The sequence below is a fragment of the Cavia porcellus genome, unplaced genomic scaffold (assembly GCF_034190915.1).
Source record: "Cavia porcellus strain 051 isolate PalLab524CR breed Dunkin Hartley unplaced genomic scaffold, mCavPor4.1 scaffold_17, whole genome shotgun sequence".
Lineage (NCBI taxonomy): Eukaryota > Metazoa > Chordata > Mammalia > Rodentia > Caviidae > Cavia > Cavia porcellus.
This window is the reverse complement of record NW_026947500.1, coordinates 27,942,861-27,962,604: the sequence shown is the minus strand read 5'-3', so window position 1 is coordinate 27,962,604 and position 19,744 is coordinate 27,942,861. Positions and strand designations below refer to the sequence as shown.

The window sequence follows — 19,744 nt, the reverse complement described above, 5'->3', positions numbered from 1 at the left end:
GCAAACTACCGGATCTGTCACAGGACCGAGAGGCTCCCCCTGCTCCCCCACTTTCCCATGCCACAGGCTGGCCCCTCCCTCCCAGTTTTGCCAGCCCAGGCTCCCCTGTAGGGGGGCCCCACCCAAGGGCCCGCAGGGGCCTGCCCAGGGATAATAGGCTTCCTTCACTCCTCACTCGTGAGAAAGAGAAAGAATGAAGGTCTCTAATAAAAACAGGGAGAAAAAAAAAAAAGTAAAAACCAGAGCAGAAAGCAAGCCCACTATACACAGGTGAGGAAGGAAAGGTCAGGCATAGCCTCTCTAGGGCTTTTGGACACAAAGGCGGCAACAGGAGATGGCCAGGCTGCCCTGGACCTGCAGGCTATTCTCTAGGTCTGGGAAAGGGTCTTCTTACTGGGGGACAGTTGCAACCCTGCTCAAACCTGGCCAGGACTCTGAGGGTGGAGCTGGGTTCCTCTGGCCCACAGTGCTCTGGCCTCCCATCCTCAGTTGGTCTCCGGAAGCAGAGGGCAGCACAGATAGCTGGCCTCACACGAGGCCACACCAGACAACCACAGGGAGCCCAGGAGCAAAGCCGTAGGCCTGGCCCCAAATCAACCCAGCCCACATTGGCGCTCTTTTGATATAAGCAAGGATCAGTGATCAGTCGGAAGCTCAGGGCTCTGTGGGGCATCTCTGAGGAGAGACATGTGGTGTAGACCCTGGGTCCCCCCTTCCTGGACCTCTCTGGGCCTTGGTTTCCTTGGCACACAAGAAGGAGACAGAGATGCCCTGTTGGGTTGGCTCCTTTCTGCACTGTATGGGGATTTTCTTGGTACAAATGGAGGCTCTTTGTAGGCAGAGGTAAGAGGGCTATCAGGTCTCTGAATGCAGATGTTCACAGGAGGTATGTGACCCCTAGGGATCCCAGAGAGTCACACTGGACAAACTTAGGCCCTGATCTGGAGGGTGTACTAGCTGATAGTAGGAAATACCAGCAGACAAACACATCAGCAGGGCCACTCATAGTGCTTGCCTTCAGGAAGTCTTCAGGTGGTGTCTGCAATGTGAAAACACAATCCAGGCAGGCTGGCTTGTCCCCAGCATCCCTTAGGATGGCTCTCTCAAAGTCTCTGGCCAGCTTTGATGGAATCCTCTTACTTGACACCCATACCATGTGACCCTGAAGACCCCTTACCCTCTTTCCCCTCACAGCTGTGACCAAACTCTACAGCTCCCTTTTGGGGTTCCCTTAAATACTGGGATGCTGAGGGTCCCGTCTCAAGCCCTGCTCTCCTCTCCTGCGCTCCCTGGGCAGGAGAGGTCCTTCATCACATTTCCAGCCCTTTACTACTCTCAGCGTCACACTTGCTGGGCATGGCGGGGCACACTTGTGATCTCGGCACTCAAGAGGCTGAGGCAGGAGGGTTTCAATGAGTTTGAGGCCAGCCTAGCTACACAGTGGGTTCAAGGTCAGCCTGAATCACATAGCAAGATCCTGTGTCAAAAAAATCCCAAACCAAGCCAACAGAAAACCACACTCACTGCCCCAGCTGTCCTCCCCTTTCCCACCTACTATCTCCCTTCCCGCCCTCCACAGGGAGCATTCTTTTACCTGCACCTGCCTGCTCCCTCAGTGGGGCTCACCGTGGCTGTCCCCCCTGCACACCACAGGCCTGCGCTCCTGCCCCATATGGCACATGCTCTGCATACAGCTGCTTAAAGCTCACAAAAGCTCATGTGCTGGGTGATGGACACTTTTGGATGGTGTGCTAATTAGCTTTTAGCCACAGTGACCAGATACCTGAAGAAAACAATTTAGAGGGGGAAAGGTTTACTCTGGTTCAGAGGTTTCTATACATGCTTGATGACGATTGTTCTAGACTGAAGCGAGGCCAAATGGCATGGTGGGAGGGCACTGCCTGGCAGCCAGGAAGCAGAGATCAGGGGAAAGAGTCAAGAGATGAGGGGGTGAGGGACTGGTCCCCAAAATCACAACCCCTTGATCCATACCCTTCAACTAGGTCCCAACCTCCCACTTCCATCCCATAACACCATCAGGGTTTGATCTCATTGATGGTAGATCTGCTGATGGATTTAGAGCCCTCACGATCCAATCATATCCAAAAAGCCCATTAGAGGGAAACCAAACCTTCAGCATCTGAGTTTGGCGACTTTCCAAATGCAAATCTTAATAGATGGCAGTTCTCCCTCCTTCATCTACGTAAACGCCATGGGATGGAGGGCCAGCACTGTGTCATATTGTTTCCTACACCTGGCAAAGGATCTGGGTATAATGTCAGTGTGCAGCAGGCATCTGATGAGCGGATGATGGTGTGGGTGATGGTGGATGAAGATGGCTACGCGGACCAGGCAGTGGATGGGTGGATAGATAGAAGGACGGATTATATGTGAATGATGAATGGTTATGTGAATGGGTTATGAGAAGTGGGATGGACAGATGGATGGAAGAATAGATGGGTGAATGGATGAGATGAATCAATGGGTGGGTGGGCAGGTAACCAAAAGGAAAGATGGGTGAACGGATGAATGGATGAGATAGATGGTGAGTGGATGGATGAAAGGATAGGATAGATATGTGTGTGAATGGATGGATGGCTGGGATGGATGGAGGGGTAAGAGGATGGGGGATGGTGGGTGGATGAATGGAGGGTTATGGGAGAGAAGATGGGTAGATGGAGGGAAGAATGGATAGACAATGAATGGGTGAATGAGGGGTGGATGGGTAGATGGGTGGATGAATAGCTGGGTAGGTAGATGAATGAATATAGGAAGGTGGAGGGTGGATAAATGGATGAGTGGGTACTTGGGCAGGTGGTAGGTAGCAGACAAATATCTGAGTAAACAATATGAGCGAAAGTATCATAACACTCTAGAGGAGGTGGGGCCAGGTTTAATTGGAGGGGACTGTGAGAGGAGCTGAGAGGACTGTATTGCAAAAGAGGCTAAAGCTTAAGGGCACTTCCTCTTTGTGGGGCCCCAGACCTGACTCTTCCTCTTCATGGCTTGGAGTGAGCTATTTCCCCCTTCCCAAGTCTCCTTTCATTGGTAATTATTACTTTAAGTTTAAAAATAAGTCACGCACACCTGTAGATGGTACCACATTTTAAAAGTTAGTGCAGACTTTCCACTGGACTGTTGTAGACACAGCTCTGGGAAAATGATTTGAACTGAATGGCATTGTACACATAAGGAAACCCAAGCACAGAGAGCTTCAGGAAGTTACCCAACACCTCTCAGCTTGGTGAGACAGCAAAGTCAGGGTTTGAAGCCAGGTTCATCCAACGCCAACCTGCGCTCTGATCCCGGTAGGAAACGCAGAGGAGCGTACCCCGTGGTGTGGGGGGTCACAGGCAAAGTCCAGAGGCAGTAAAGTCACAGGATGTTCTAGGCTGGCGATGAATTTAGCTCTCGCAGAGGGCTTGTGCAGCGCCTGCTGGGCTGAAAAGGGCAATGCTAAATGATGTAGTGGCACACAAGGGCACACATTTTGGAGCTTGGGAGGCAGGCGGCCAGGGTGAGATTCTGGGGAAGCTGACACTCCAGGAAGGGATTAAGATCACGTGTTTCAGAGAAATGAGCCAAACACAATCTCTAGGCCAGATCATTAAACCTCACCTCCCTGCAAACCCTTCCCAGAGTCCCTTAGTCACCTCCTGGCTCCTGGAAGGAACGTCCCCTCCTGCCCACGCAGCTGCCCAGGTGGGCCCTGGTAGTGCAGTGCAGGCAGAGACTTGGCTGTACTGTGCTGTGGAACTTACCTGATACCCACCCATCTTCTCCCCACTCCTTGTGCCCACTCACAGCATCAGTGGCCAGACCTGGTTCTGAGTCCCACAGGGGCACCATGGTTGCTGGGAGCGGGTGGTATCCCAGCCCCTCTGTCCTTTCGTCGCAGAGGTAGGTAGGGAGAATGCCACAATGCAGAAGTCCTAGCTCTTGGTTTGGGCTGTGCCACTAAATAGCTTTGTGACCCACAGCAAAGGTCCTTGATACTCAGCCTGTCTCAGTATAAAACCGGATGCGCCATGCAATCCCCAGGTTGAAGAGACAGTCAAGACACACCGTCAGGGGCACAGAGGGCGCGCCCCAGAATCGGACACAGCAGACGCTGGTCTCGGTCCCTCCTTCCCCTCAGCTTCAACATCGCTTCCCTTTGCTTGCCATGGTGCTAGGGATAGAACCCAAGGCCTCTGCACTGAGCTGAACTCCAGTCTTTTATTTTTTATTTTGAGAAAGGGTCTTAGTAAGCTGCCCGGGCTGGGTTGGAACTTCTAATCCTTCTGTCTCAGCCTCTCGGAGAGCTGGGATTACATACCTGGCTTGAACTTCAATTTCTTGTTTTTTTTGGTGGTGGTTCTAAGGTTCAAACCCTAGGCCTCATGCATGCCAGGCAAGCACTTTACCAATGAGCTACATTCCTAGTGCTAGGTTGATTTTTTTTTTAAGTACACATTGAGCTTTATTTTTTCTTTTGGCCTGGGAATGTCTAATTGCTCCAGCATCATTTATTGAAAAGTTGTCTTTCTTCCACTGACTTGGTTTTATAATTTGTCAAAAATCCATTAGCACATTTTCTTTATTCCTCCCCAATGGAAGCAGAAAACCTGGCCAGCCCAATTCATGGGTGGAGGCCCTTTGCTTGACCTGTGATGATAACAGCTGACATGTCTCCAGGGCTTCATGGGTGCTGGAGCATTTGGTGTGCATGACCTTGCTAATCTTTGTGAATTCTCTTGGGTATAGATGGTTGCTAGTATTGTCCCCATTTTACAGGTGAGAAAGACTGAGGTAGCAAGAAGCTGGGCAACCTGCCCATGTGGTCCAGCTAGCAGGGAGTAGGCTCTGGCTGTTAACCATAACAGTGGGTGCTCCACAGATGTCTATAAAATGATGAATCCATGCCTTCAGCACCAGGGATCAAACCCAGAAAGTACTAAGCTACATCTCCAGCCCTTTTTCATTTTTTATTTGGAGGCAAATTCTCAATAAGTTGCCCAGGCTGGCCTTGAACGTGTAATCGTCCTGCCTCAGCTTCCTGAGTAGCCATGATTACAGGTGTGTACCCCCAGACCAGGCTTAGGCCGATGTTTTCTTTGAGTGGAGACCAGGTGATAAGGAAGTGTGGGATGCTGGAGCTCTGTGAAGGCACAGAGTGGGGACAAAAATCATCTGCTGGTGACTCTAGGAGCTCATTATGGTCTCAGGGAGAGAGGCTGGAGAGGTGCCAGGCTGGACGGGAGGGAGCAGCAGACTGCGGAGGGGCTCACACCCCCCGGAGGGCTGTGCTCACGGCAGGTGACGTGTACAGCTGGTGAGGACAGGTAGCGGCAAGGTGAGGGACTTGGCACTCAGGAGCAGTGAGTCACCGGTGAGAACATCTTTCCCTTTCAGTTCCCAGCCAGCCCTTTGGGACAGACCGGAAGACTCCACATCAGGGCGCTGAGCATCCTGATGCTGCGGGAACACAGCCCCGCCGCCTTCTTCCTGCAAGTGGCTCTCATGTTCAGAGCCTCGAAGGGTGGCCAAATCCATGAGCAGCTTCAGATACTGAAGTTTCGAGACACTCATCGTTCCTTTATATGTCCTGAAGGTGAGCCTGCATTTTGGACAGGGTTATCTTCATGGCAAGTGTCTAAAACCCCACGTCACAGTATTGTTAGTGAGAGAAGTGTTCTTCTCTGGCTCAGGTCAGTGCTGACATAGCCTTCTGGGGATGGCAGATGGCATTACAGTCATCAGAACCCAAGGTCCTTCTTCAAGCTTTGCCTCCTTGTGATCTTATATACAGTGGTGCCTGTGTCCCCACCATCATGCATCATTCCAGGCGGAAGGGAGGAGGAAAAGAATGTCAAAGAACACACACCTCCCTTTAAGGATCCTTCTCGAGGTTCCACATACTTCCAGTCACCTGGTCAAACCATGCTGCAAAGATGGGGGAAAACAGCCTTGATTCTTGACAGAGCAGCAGAGCTGCACCAAGGGAGCTGCACCCCGCTCTGGGCACGAACGAGCGAGGGGATGCAGAAATGAACTGGGGGACGGGGAAAGTTGCATCCAAACTTTGTCCAGCAAAAATGTACGAGGGAACACCCAGGAAGTCTGTGTGAGAGTGTTTGGGGCCCCAAAGTGAGAGCGTGGGGGCCCTGACTGCCCCAGCACCAGGCCACAGACAGTTTGTTTCCAGTGTGAGCTGGTGCTTTCAGCAGGGCATTTCTGGCATGAGCACGCTTTACTTTAGCTCTCTGGGCTTCTCCTGCATGGTGCAAAGATGCCTGGTCACTTGCAGGCCACCAGGGATTACCCACCGGGCAGCTTTCCTAGGACAGGTAGCTACCTATGATCATGGCCTGGGGTGGACTTTGTCCCTCCCCCAAGGCATGCCATGTTGTGGGCCTGCCGTGCCTGTCTGGTTCTGTGGGTCAGTTCAGCTGAATGAGCTGTGGAAAGTCTAGGGGACCTGTCCCTCACTTCCTATGGGGAATCCCTGTACTAATCCCCAAGCCCTCTAGAACCTCACCTTCCATCTCCTTGTCAGATGAGGAAAACTGAATTTGCTGTAATTACAGTTTGAGGGACCTTGAGACTGACCCAAGACTCCCTCAAAGGACACTGGGAAAAAGTGAGAGCCAATCCAGGTGTGATGGCGCATGCCTGTAATCCCAGCACTTGGGAGGCTGAGGCAGGAGGATCATTGTGAGTTAGAGACCAGCCTGAGTCACAGTGTGAGTGCAAAGCCAGCCTGAATGGCATAGCAAGACCCTATTTCAAAAAGACATACACACACATTAAAAAAAAAAAAGTAATAAAAGGCTGGTCCAATGGCAGTGGGTTATCAGAACTTATTAACATTAGTGTCACTAAAGTTGGTATACCACCCCCCTACACTGCTAAATTTGACTGGCTTTAAAAAAAATGAAAAAAAAAAAAAAACCAAAACAAAAAGACACACACACACACACACACACACACACACACAAAGGGTGAGAGCCAAGCTCCTACACAGCCTTCATTAACACACCACAGCCTTCCCAAATGGTTATATGTATCACCCATGCCTCCACACTCGTCAGAAGGTTGGAGCGTGACCCTAAGAAATCCAGTCTATTTGTTTTTCTCATTTGTTCTTTGTCTTTTTTTTTTTTTTTAAGGCAGGTCTTGCTGTGCAGTTTAGGCTGGACTTGAACTCATTAAGTATCCCAGGCTGGTCTTGAAATCACTGCAATCCTCTTGCCTCAGCCTCCCGAGTGCTGGAATTACAGGTATGTGCCACACCACGTCTGTTGTTTTTCTCAGTTTTCTAACAAACAAAAACACATGAGATCTCTAGTGAGTTGTGACACATTTAATCATGTCCTATTTCAAATATTTTACTGTTTTTTTTTTTTTTTTTTGTCTAAGAGATAAAATATAAATTCTTCCTTTACTCCCAGCTTCCTGAATCTGCCTGGAACCAGCCCCACTAAACAGTTTGATGCCTTACAATGTTCCTTTCCTCTTTCTATTTGCTTGCCATCTGGAGAGCTCTTACTTATCCTACAAAACCCAACACAAATAGCATCCTCCATGAAAAGGCAATTTGGTGTCCTGGAAATTGTATGGGCCTTGGAACTAGGAACTCCATCTAATGACAAGTCCCTTTAGCTCTCAAGACTTGTCTTTTCCTCGGTGTTATTTCCCTGTTGTCTCTCTCATTAGACCTGGTACTCCTTAGAATCAGGAACCAGGTTTTATCCCCCAAACATTTCCCTCCTCCCAGTGCCTAAAGCAGTTTCCATGCATATAACAGTAGATCCAGAGCCAGGTGTGGTTGTGCACAGGAGGTTGCAAGAGCACTGTGACTTCCAGGCCAGCCTGCATTTCATAGTGAGACCCTGTCTCAAGAAAACAAACAACAAAAACAAAAAACAAAACAACAACAACAAAAAAACCAAACAAACCACCAAAAGACCTAAAAGGTCCAATCACTAATTGATACCAGTAGAGCTCAGAGCCCCCCACCCCACCCCGTCCCAGCACAGCAGGAATCAGAAGGCAGAAGCTTCCCAATCTGCTTGCAGCAGACAGTAGGTAGGGGTTCAACGGCAGTGAACAGAGGACACGGTAAGCAAAGGCACAGCCCCTCTGCTCAGGGCCATGGCTGGCAGGTCAGGAGTGCAAGCCTGATATAAGACACTCAGGGAGTTCAGGGGACATAGGGTGAAAGCTGGGGACACAGAGCTCAAGAACCAGGACACTGAAGGGACTGCAGGCCCTGCACTGTGTAATCTCAGGACGGGGCAGGGAAACTGTCAAGACTCAGGTCAATTTGTTTAGCAAATTGGACAATGGAGCCTCCCCGGATAAGTCTAAGGACACAACAAAAGCCCCGCACGGCACGCACCCCTGGTGCACCCCTGGCCTCTGCTTACACTGTAGCTTCCTGGGGAAGGGCAGGTTGAAAATCCAGGATTCGCCCTCCAGGCAGAGGGCCCACCTGGAACCCAGGGATCCATCCTGTGCCCACCGGGTGGGGTGAAAGCTGTTACCCAGCAGACAAAGCCCGCATGGCATGGGAGGGCTAAGATCTCCCCCGGGGGCCTGGTTGTAATGGGTACCTCTGCCCGCATATGAGATCAAAAGTGAGTTAAGGCGGCCCCAGCCTGTCCTAGCAGTTTGGTAGGGTATACGAGATAGGCCAGGACAATTAGCAGTAGGTCTTGGCTGTGGGTGATGAAACCGGCAGCCCTCCTCCCCCAGCAGCAAGGGGGCTATGCAGGGCTGGCTCCCAGGCTCTGCTCCCAACTGACTCAGACTCTGGAGGTGGGGCTAGACGTCTCACAGAAGAGTCTCCCAGGAGCCATGTCCTGAGGGTGGACTGATGTAAGTTCGGCTCCTGTGCTGCCGTCTCTGCTCAGCTTGATGCTGGAGCCCCTGGTTCTCTATGTCCTCACAGACTCGGCGTCCACTCCTGCCAGGCCTGGCCCCACCTGATCATGCCACACTCCCCATGCCACAGCCTCCATGTCTCCTTCTCGGCACTAGTTCTTTCCAGGACACTGTCCTCTTCCTGGAAACCCCACCCCCGTGTCCCACCATGCCAAGCTCCAAGAAGCTCTTGGATCCATTCTCTGTGTCCTCTGGCACCACACACTACTCAGGTCCCCTCCTACCCTCAGCCCTGCCTGGGACATGCCAGCCTCCCCACCCCATCTAGTAGCCCCTCTTTATCCTCTGATCCTGCAGCCTGAAGGAACTCAGGATCCAAACCCCATCTCCCCATCCGGTCCTTTCGGCGCTCTTTCTTGGCTCTTGGGACAGGACTCCTGGCAGGTGGCAGCTGCCAAGCAGGAACTATGGGAGGGCAGTGGGTGGCTCACTGCTACGGGCAGGATGAATGCTAGGACCTGCTCCGGGGAAGCTCGATGCTGCCACCGTCACGGAGGCTGGCCACCAAAGGCCACTGTGAGATTGCAGCTGGGTTGCTCTGGAAACCAGACAACTCTGCTGCAGGTCTGGGGATTCTGGGCCTTTTCCTTTCCTTCCTGGGACTTCCTTCACTCACATACAGAACAGCAATACCTCAGCAATTGCCACTAATCATTTCTGAGAAGTGTGACAAGTGCCAAAACTAATGAGTACCAAACAAACTGTTTCGGCTGTGAAGGGCAGTTACGTCATGAGGTAATGGATACTGACAAGTTCTGGCTTGCCCGCTGGGCGCCAAAGCAGTGACAAGTACTGGCATAACGTTTTTGTGTCAAAATGCACCAAATACCCAATTTGATGGTTCTTTTTAGATATGGTTTCAGGCCGAGTGTTGCAGCAGCCCTCAGACCCAAGTGGGGCAGCAGAGTAGGGGCCTGCAGGGGCAGCTGGGCAGGCTGCCACTGGGGCACTGTGGCAGGGTCTAAGGACCTCAAACCTGGGTGGGATGCGGGGAAGGGTATGGGGAATGCAGGTAGAGGCTGCTGAAGTTTGGACGAGTCCTGCCATGGCAGGGACAAGTGGCACGGGGCAGTGAGGGCATGCACTGCTCATGCTGTGCTGCATGATGCTGCTGAGATGAGGACCTCATTCCAGGGGGATGCAGGTCTGCGGAGCCTGGCTCCTCCAGCCAGAGCCCCTCTGGAAGGACTGACACTGCCCTGGGCCGTCAGTGATCACTGGGTTTTTATTTTCAATGAATAGGGGCTGGAGATTTAGCTCACTGGCATAAGTGCCTGCCTTGCAAGCAGGCAGTCGTGAGTTCGATCCCTGGTACTGATAAAAACGAAAAAGACAAAAAAAAAAAAAAAATAATTTCAATGAATGAAAACTAAAGCAGAATACAAACTTATACTTTCAGCCTTCATGATTATCTCTATTACCCATAAAATGACAAATTAGGAAGGGATGCCAGCAAGACAGTTTAAACTGAGAATGAAATGCATGCATAGCTAACAATGAGGTCTGACTTTTTTATTGTGAAAAAATATGCCTAACATTAAATTTACCCTTCTAACCGTTTTCCAGCATGGAGCCTGGGACCATGAACTGTGCCGTCACCACTGTCCACCTCCAGAACGCTTCGTTACGAACAGCTTGGACACTGTGTGTGACCCTGGCTGAAACCATAACCTCATCTCCACCACTGTCAGTTCTGGAACCCTTGTGTTGCAAGTAGCACAAATGGCTACCATGTCGCCCCATTTCAGCACACAACTTCATTCCTATTGTCACCAGATGAGTTTGAGGTCCCCTGAAGAGACAGACTCAGCACAGTCTGAGTCAGTTCTTCGTCCTTGTCACAGAAAGCAGATTTTCAGGATGCATCTGTGAGGGGTACACAAGAATTTATCAGGCAGAATTACAGTACCCACTAGTAACAGAGGACAGGCCCTAAACAGGGACCTGTGATGGCTGGCGGATAGGGAAAAATGTGTTCTTAGAGGAATTAAGATAGGTGATCTAAGATGTTCCACTTGAGACAGAACATTTTGAGGCGGCTGCTCTTTATCATTTTTTTTTTTTTTTACACTTTGAGAAAGGGTCTTGCTATGTGGAGGAGGTTGACCTCAAGCTAGAAGCAATTCTCTTGCCTCAGCCTCATGGGTACTTGGGATTACAGATTGAGATTATTGTGTAGTTGACTCTTTACCTTATCAACTAATTTACGGATTTTGTTAGGTTTCCTATCACTGAAACTTAATACCTGACAGGCTAGAGAAGTTTAATATTGGCTCACGGATTCTAAGAACTCAGTCCATGATTAGCTGGTTGCAAGGCAGAAAAGTGGAAGGATCTAGGAGAGCAGAGTTGTTTAGTTTGTGGTGGTCAGGAGAGGGCAGGACAGTGAGAGGCAGGGGTACCCTATTGTATAGTGGGGACCATACACAGTGCCCACACACATGCTCTGTGAGCTGGCTAGATACATGGGTAATTGGGCTTCGTTACTGCCTTAAGCATTTAATCCAGTTAAGTTGGCACATCACACTTACAGTATCTCTAAAGGATTTAGTTGTGATGGGCCTGGAAGAAAAAAGACGGGCGTATGAACACGCTCAGAGTGTAAAATATGACATAAAGCAATAGATAATCCTGGGAAACTAAGTGTAGTCGTCTTAAAAGTACAACTTTAAAACTACGACTCTCCTTGTTTCCTTCTATCTTTATTTCTTCTATCCTGTCTCACCATGTCACTTCTTTCCTTGAGTCAGCTTGCCGCTTGGTGACAGATCACAGGCTTGACGTGCATGGTTCAAGAGCCTAAGGGTTGCTGAAGTGAAAATGCTTTCTGTTGCATATTTTCCCTGAAAAAGACAAGTCAGGGTGACTGGCCACTTTGGCATGAACAGGGGCAGCCCAAGTCACGTTCGCCATCTGGTTCCAAACGCTGTCCACATGGGGACTGTGTGGTCAGAAAGTACTCAGCTAGATGACTCACAACAGTTATCATGGAATAAAAAAATGAAGTAAAACCTGCACGGAGAGCATGTGGCTTCTCCGAGACAGACAGGGGTCTGTGGTTGCAGCTGCTGGTGGGGGCTGGGTTGAGCTGGGCCAGGGTAAGAGCAGAGGCAGGAGATGAATTAGGCCAGTGTGTCCTGGTCCAGAACAGAGGGTGGCCATGTTGGGAATGAGGACTGCAGAAAGGGCAGAAGAGAAGGTGGCCAAGAGTGACACTTATGAGGAACTGGGTTCAGGACCCAGGTCTGCTATGTGGCACAAGTGAGCCTAAGGGCGAGGAGAAGGCTGGTCTGGTGGGCAGATGAGAGAGCATCCAGCAAAGAGCTAGGACCACTGTCCACATCCGAATGCCTGGACCCGTGGGCTCCCTGACATGGCAAAAGGCATGTTACACAGTGTTAGATGAAGGATGCGACGATGGGAAGATGATTTTGATTTACTCAGATACCACAAAGAGATCGCAAAGCCTCTTGCAGTGGGGGAGGGAGGAAGAGGGCAGGGAGACAGGAAGGAATGTAACGGGAAGACTCTGAGCTGGAAGCTCAGATGCGTGCAGGCTGACAGAGATGCTGCCCATGGCAAGGAGCCAGGCCTGCTCACAAATGACTTGAGCCCTGAGAGATCCACTTTGGATTCCTAACCTTTAGAACCTTAAGAAAAATGTGAGTGAAGCCAGTCAACAAGCAGGGATTTGTTGTAGCAGCCACAAGAAACTCATACTAGGTATCAGGATGGTCTCCATAGGGCCACTGAGGCCACTGATAGGAAGGGGACAGGGCCTCCAGGAAAGATATAGCCTAGAGAGACACAGCAGATGCCCAGGATCTGGGACAGGACAGGTCTAGAAGGGGTCTGTGCTCCTGGTGAGAAGACAGCGTGGCATCTTCGAGGAGGTGGTCATGACAAGGGTGCTCAAGAACAGCATCTCAAAGGGAGAGTCCTCAACAGCCAGGACAAACTGCAACTCCTACAGGGGAAGACCAGGTGCAGCAGATTTGGAGCACCCTGGAGTCTAGGGGGTGGTTGCTGGAGAGCGCTGTTTGGGGTGCAGTTGGGAAAGCAGGGCTGCCATGGTGGGAGAAGGCAGCTGGGAAAGGAGGGCTGGAGCCTTTGGTCCAGGACAAACCGTGGAGAGGCCTGGAGTCCCCTGCAAAGCTGAGACCTCTAGACTTAGGACAGCAAGCTGTGGCTGCTCACTTGTGCTGTCAGGCAAACCCCACAGCCTGAGTGCACCTTTTTCAGAATCATGGATTGTATAGAGGCAAAGAGAGGAATGTGGCCAGTGATGTAGCTCAGTGGTGTAAGTGCCTGCCTGGCAAGTGTGAGGTCAAGAGTTTGATCCCTGGTACCAAAAAAAAAAGGAATGTGATTCCGCCGCCCCTCCCCCAAGAAACCCTCTTCAAACACAACAGCTCCGGACTGAGTGGGGTGCATCGGAACCTGTATCCAAGGTCACGGTGCCCACAGGACATTGAGCACTTCTGTCCCAAGGAGGGTCAGGAAGATCCTGAGTGCCTTCCCTTGAAAGGGGCTGCCCTGTTCCCCCAACTCCAACTACAGAAGAAAGGAAGATGACATCCTAGGGCCATAACTGAGTGCTGGGCTCCCATGTTCTGGGCAAAATGGCCTCTGGACAGCTCCCTAGGGCTCCAGGTAAAGCCTTGCTTGGTTTTTGTTCTTTTTCCAGAACTGGAGAGCCAATCCAGGGCCTTTGCTAAGTTGCTAAGTGGCCTGGGCTCGAACTTGTAATCTTTCTGCCTTGGGCTGGGATTACAGATGTATGTCACCATGTTCAGCTTTGCTGCTTATTTTTAAGGTCCCTGAGAAGTGATACTCACAGATTCTTAGTGTTTACTGATGGTCCCTTTGGGGTGATGTGGCCACTAGGGGCAGCCAGGACTCAAACCCAGGCCAACCTGAGAGGCCATGTGTTCTCTCTCTCCCTGTGCATGTGCCCTGCCTGCCAGTGCAGTCAACTACCATATTTTCAGGAGTCTTTAAAAACTGAAAAATGAGCTGGGTGCGGTGGCATACAACTGTAACCCCAGCACTCAGGAGGCTGGGGCAGGAGGATCATGGTGTGAGGTCAGCATAGGCTATCCAGTGAGTTAAGGCCAACCTGAACTACCTAGCAAGACTTTGTCTCAAAACAACAACAAAAAAATGCATCATAGCAACAGCACAGAAAAAAGTTCATTATCCAGCAAATAATTTCCATTGTCAAAAACTTGCTGCCATCACCTTTATGCCTAGGGCCTTGTGAGCACTACTGCCTTTTCTCTTCTGTTCTGGGTAAGCAGGGACAGCCCGAGGTCCCCGAGGGCAGGCTGCTGTCCTACTAGGCATAGTCTCAGCGCCTGCAGTGTCATGATAGCAGCTGCTCTGTGACGGATGCCTCTGTGTGGCTCTGGGCCCCCTTTCCAGGGCTGGTTCTGTGTTCCACATTCTCAGGAGCTGGCCCATCTCCTCCCGATCCCAGGATGCACAGTGGTGTGGTCCAGCAGAGAGGAAAAACAGGACTTCCAGGTCTGGGGACGCAACTCCACTTCCAAGCGTCACGCTGGGTGCCTTCAAAGGCATGGGAGGCTGGGTGGAATCTAGCTCTGCTCCACATTCCTGCTCCTGTTCCCTGAGAAGGAACAACCAGGAAGGCACAGAGGAGTTCAAAGGCCATGGCCACAGTTTAGTGTGACAGTGTGCCTAGAACCTTGCCCAGGGACTTGATAATCCAGGGTGCAGGTAGCACAGCATGGCACATGCGGTTTTCTACACTCACAAGGGCAGAGCCGGCACAAAATGCCACGGCTTGGCTTTAGTTTGATGATTGTCAGAAGCAGGCAGCTCCAAAAGGGCAAAGCTGGACCACCCTTCGCTCATGGTTAGTGCCATATAGTGATCTACCACCTACTCATAGGTGAGCACCCGGGATGAGCACAAGGCAGACTGCCATTGCTGTAGTGTGGCTCCAGAGAAGATTCAAGATCAAAGTGTCCTCAAAAGGAATAGCAACTCATTCTATGGAACAGTTTCCAGAGCAAAGGCACTTACTTGCTCAACAGATTGCAGGGCTCGATTCTTACAGCTCCTGCTCTCTTGCTGGTTCTGTTATCACACAGTCATTCTGATACAAATGGTAAACTGCACAATCACAGCAATCGTCCTCTTGTGAGAACGTTTATCGAGTGCACCAGACACGAGCACTTCTGAAGACCCCTCAGTCTGTCCCACAGCCACCACTGTCCCTTCGGCCAGCCTCAGACTCTGCTCACTCAGAGGCCAGAGGTGTGTGGGTCATGACTCCAGGGCAGGATCCTGGTGTCCTAGGTCTACCCTGAAGTCAGCTGTGGGGGTGGCAGCTGGACAGTGGTGAGAAGTGTGGATTTGGAATCAGATGTGCCACCTTTCTGACTCCCTCCTGCCCTACTCACCTGCAGAGTGACAGTAACAACTGACAATGTCAGCGGGTTCCTTCTATGTGTTCAGCAGTTTCAACTTTTTCCTGCAGGTGCTCACTGAAAAAAATGGTGACGGTAAAGAACACATGGGAACATCTGTGCAGTGTTCAAACCCCAGCCCGACAGATGCTCAGTTAACACTGCCTTCACTGAGAAGTGATGGGGCTGCAGCTGCAGAAACAGGGCTCTCTGCCTAGTTTCTTGGGGTCTTTTTAGTGCTGGGCAGCAAAGGTACTACGCTGCTTTCGGTGGACAGCACCAAGTGGATAATGGTCCCCCAGAAGAGTGGTGGGGCTGTGAAGGTCACTGTGAGGAGGATGCTTCTGATTCCCATGCCATTGAGGACATGCTTTTGCTCTCATTTTGGGACTCCCGGGCCTGCTGTTCCTCCTCCACAAGGTCGGCCACCAGGTTCATCCTGCAGTCCCGGAGCACTTGCACCAGGCGGGCCACAGTTGCGTTCTCCTTCTGCAAGTTCCCCCAGATCCTCAGCGACTCCCTCACACGCTCTGGTAGGTTTCGGGGGTATCGCTCCTCAATTGCGTCAATCTTGGTGTCGGAAATGTTAAGCTGACGGGCCAGTCTTTTCCAGTCTCTTCCCACGTTATCGCAGATGATGTCAAATGCTGTGCGCAGGTCTGGGAGGGAGAGTGCAAGATGATTTATTGGAATTTTGCAGAACTTTTAGGAGATGGAGTCCCCCAACCCCCAAGGCTTTGATGTTGCCCAGGTCAGGCTGCAGGTCCTGTCTTGAGACCAGAGTCAGCTCATAGCTCAAGGGCTGCAATAGAAAGCCCAAGACTGGCCATTAATTCTGCGCGAGCCAGCTCCCATCCCTTAGTAGGTTATATTAGGCTACCTGCCTAGGAGTGGGGGAACTGAGAGGTTGGGGAGTCCTGAGAGGGAAGAAAACAGGGTTGCCCTCATATCCCACTCCACAATAGGGTGAGCGATGGTCCTTGAAAGCTATCTCCATGTCAAACTGTTGAAACTCCATGTCCATGTACTTAGAAAAGTACCTTTGCAGATGTAATTAAGTGAGGATCTTGAGAGATCATTCAACTTAGATTATCTGGGTGCACCTTAAATCCAATGACAGCTGTCTTTACAAGGTACATATAGAATCAAGTGTGACAGCACACACCTGTAATTCCAGCATTCTGGGAGGCTGGGGCGAGGAGGACCCTAAATTACAACCCAACCGGGTCAAGATCTTGTCTCACCATAATAAGGGCTGGGGATGTAGCTCAGTGTAAAGACCCTTGGCTAAGGAAGGCCTGGGATCCCAGAAGCTGAACAGGACAGGGCAGGATGGTTTCCAAGTCTTCAGAGGGAGCATAACCCAGCTGGCGCCTGGCTTCTCTAGATTTCTGGCCGCTAGATTGTGAGAGGTTACATTCCCATGGCTTTTGAGACAGGGTCTCAGTATGTAGTTTGAACTGGCCTTGAAGTTATAGCATTCCTTCTCCTTCCTAACTCCCTGGTGCTAGGACTACAGGCGTGTGCCATCACATCTAGCATTCTTGTTGCTTTAAACACCAAGTTAGTGATAATTTGTTATGGCAGCCCCAGGAGACTGGTGCACACTCAATTCAAGGCTGCCCTGACCATCAGATTTTGACCCTTGGCTACTATGTGTCTCAGCTGAATGGCCACTACTAAGATGCGAGAGCTGAGCACCGCAGATCCTAACAGGCTACTTCTGGAATGGGAGAGGAGAGTTGAGGCAGAACAAGGTGCTACAAGGAGAGCACCTAACAATTCAATCTGTTCCTACATAACAGGGACACTGTTGACACTTGTGCCAACTCCTATAGCACTGATAGCTGTGAGAGTGAGATTCTTGTTACTACAACCATTGGTACTAGGAAAGAAACAGGTACAGGGATGTTAAGACTTCCCTGGCATCATACAGCTAGAAAATGGTAAAGTCAGGATTCAAAAGCTGAAGCTAGTATCAGAACCAGCTTTTAACCATGGTGCTGAAATGCCCTAATATAGAAATACGGAATCACCAGTTCCCCATCTAGCCATACACGCTGTCAACCTGGTGTACTTTCCTCCAGTAATTAGGTAACTACATAAACACACATAGCCACACACACGCAGCCACATGCACTCACAAACATAAGCCTAAGAAGTTATTATACATACTTTCAGCACCATATTTTAAATTTATCCGCATCTCCTCATGAGTAAATGCTCATGAAGACAGTTTTTCTGTCCTGTTCTGTCTGGTCAGCAGTGTTATATCAGAACCTTGAATGCCTTCAGATAGAGGAGTTGCTCTGCTTGCCAACAATAAGCACTAGTTCTTGTAGAGTAACAATCATGGTGAGAGTGTTTATTCCTGTTTTGTTCATTGACTCAATGGCCAATCCCAAGCAACTGCCTGAAGCCTGTGAAGTGTATCCCCAAGGTTCACCCCACGCTCCCTCCCTGAGCCTGAGAAACAAGGAAGCGAGGCTGAGAAACATTGAACTCTGGACTCATTTTAACTCCTAAAACTGCTGTAAGCCACAGGTAATGGTGGAGAGGGGGCTGACAGATCAGGAAGGAACAACTCTCATCAAAGAGGCAGTGCTGTGGCTGACACAGGGAATTCCTTATCTCATTTTTTCTTTTTGGTACTGGGGATCGAACTCATAAGTGCCAGGCAGGCACTTATGCTGAGCTAAACCCTGGCCCTCCTTTATCTAATTTCTGAATATCTGCATAATCATGAGGGATTTTGGGACTCCAGTCTACACACAAAATTCCTTTTTTCCTCTATATCTTAGTCTGAAGGTAACTTTACAAATTACCTTAAGTAACTTTGTGTATGGAACAAAGTTTCCTGATATGGAATGCCCTGCTTGGGGCATCACGTCAGTGCTTGAAAATTTTAAATTTTGTGACATTTCAAACTTGAGACTTAAATTAGGATGCTCAACAAGAACCACATGACCTGAGGTCAGGCAGTCTTGGTTTACTTCTGGCTGTTTGGCTCGTGGTTTCAGAGCCTCTACCCATGGATGTCTGCTTTCAAAGTAGAAATGGTATGATGAGGGGCTGGGGATTTAGCTCAGCGGCATAAGCACCTGCCTTGCAAGCAGGCAGTCGTGAGTTCGATCCCTGGTACCGAAAAAGACAAAAAAAAAAAAAAAAAAAGAAATGGTATGATGGAAGGGCACAAGAAAGCTGTTCTACCCCATGGAAGTCAAGAAACAAAGAAGGGAAAGATTTGGGATAAAAATATACCCTTTTAGACAACTCCCCCAGTGACCACCTCCAAGCACATTCAGCAATGCACTCAATGGATTAATGTACCACGAGCAAAGCATCCATTGCTCCAACCACCTTCTAAAAGTCACATCTTTGAACATATGAGGCTTTTGGAGAGCACATTAAATTTAAACCATAGTAAACAGTATTTAGCAGGGCTACTGTGAACATTAAGCAATATGGTAATTGTGTAGTAGGCGTCACTCTGTAAGCCCGCGGGTCAGAGTTAATAAGTGAGGCACAATTCTCCCAGGTCGATAACGGGTATTATGAGCCAGGCACACTCGCAGAGGCAGAAGTCTGCAATAACAGACTCCGCTGACCTCTGACCACTTCCTACGCCTGCAGTTCATCCTGATGTTAGCAAAGCTGCTTTCTCTGGCGAGTTTTGTCATTTTCCTCGGGGTGGTTAAGTAAACACTGAGGATCAGGAGGTGGGTGTTTAGGCTCTGCAACCTTGGGTGAATGAACTGTTTGGAATTTTGATTCTCCCATCTGTAAAGCGGGTGTGCCACTCGCCCCTGAGTCCTCTGGAGACATGTTACACAAACCGAACCTGGCAAAAGTCAGGCGCCCGGTGGGGTCTCACGGACTGCGGCTGGGCGAACTGGCTTTGCCTCCTTGGCCCCCACACACGCACCTGTCTCCCTCAGAGATGCTCCAGCGGTAGCCTCCACCTCGAAGCTGTCTAGGCACTGTAGCAGGTCTTGGCGCCGCAGAGAGGTCAGCAGTTGGCGCAGCAGATCTGTGCGCTCGGCGTCCAGATCGTTCTGCTCTAGCAGCACGTTGAAGAGGTCGAGGCCACTTTCCATGAGCTCCAGTTTCCTCTTGCTCACGCGATTCCGGCATAAGAACTTGAGCTCAGTCAGTTCTCTGTCCGACAGGCGGGTCGATAAAGAGTGTAGCAGCACCAGGAAGGGGTCCATGGCGCTCAGGCTGGCCAGATCCGGGCAGCCGCGCGCTAAACGTCCGAAGCTCCGCTAAATCCGTAGTGATTTTACACTTCCACTTCCGGGTTGTTACCGGAAGTCACTGTAGCCGTCCTCGCTTGAAGTCTCGCGGGAACACGAGACCTGCGCATGCTCTTTGCGCCCAAC

General features: G+C 50.4%; 1 protein-coding gene across 5 annotated transcripts; it reads right to left on the bottom strand.

The window, feature by feature from the left end:
- Window positions 1-4,436: 4,436 nt before the first annotated feature.
- On the bottom strand, window positions 4,437-19,660 carry Fadd (Fas associated via death domain). 5 transcript variants are annotated; one of them, XR_010040128.1, is made up of 3 exons: window positions 19,288-19,660; window positions 14,170-16,021; window positions 4,437-7,300 (listed from the first exon to the last, which is right to left on the bottom strand). XR_010040128.1 is itself a non-coding variant. In XM_003468324.5 (2 exons), exons 1-2 carry the CDS (start codon window positions 19,571-19,573, stop codon window positions 15,687-15,689), a joined length of 621 nt encoding a protein of 206 aa, XP_003468372.1. In that variant the 5' UTR covers window positions 19,574-19,660; the 3' UTR covers window positions 10,426-15,686. The 5 variants fall into 5 exon arrangements, 1 of the variants encoding a protein (XP_003468372.1); XR_010040130.1 differs by having other exon boundaries at window positions 15,357-16,021; XR_001200920.3 differs by lacking the exon at window positions 4,437-7,300 and adding an exon at window positions 10,426-10,794.
- Between the last annotated feature and the right edge of the window lie 84 nt (window positions 19,661-19,744).

Excerpts from the sequence above, each read along its gene's own strand:
- Fadd (XM_003468324.5), bottom strand. The coding sequence starts at position 19,573 with ATGGACCCCTTCCTGGTGCTGCTACACTCTTTATCGACCCGCCTGTCG. Across the intron at positions 16,022-19,287 it reads AGCATCTCTGAGGGAGACAG|ACCTGCGCACAGCATTTGAC; the intron begins GTGCGTGTGTGG and ends TCTCCCTCCCAG.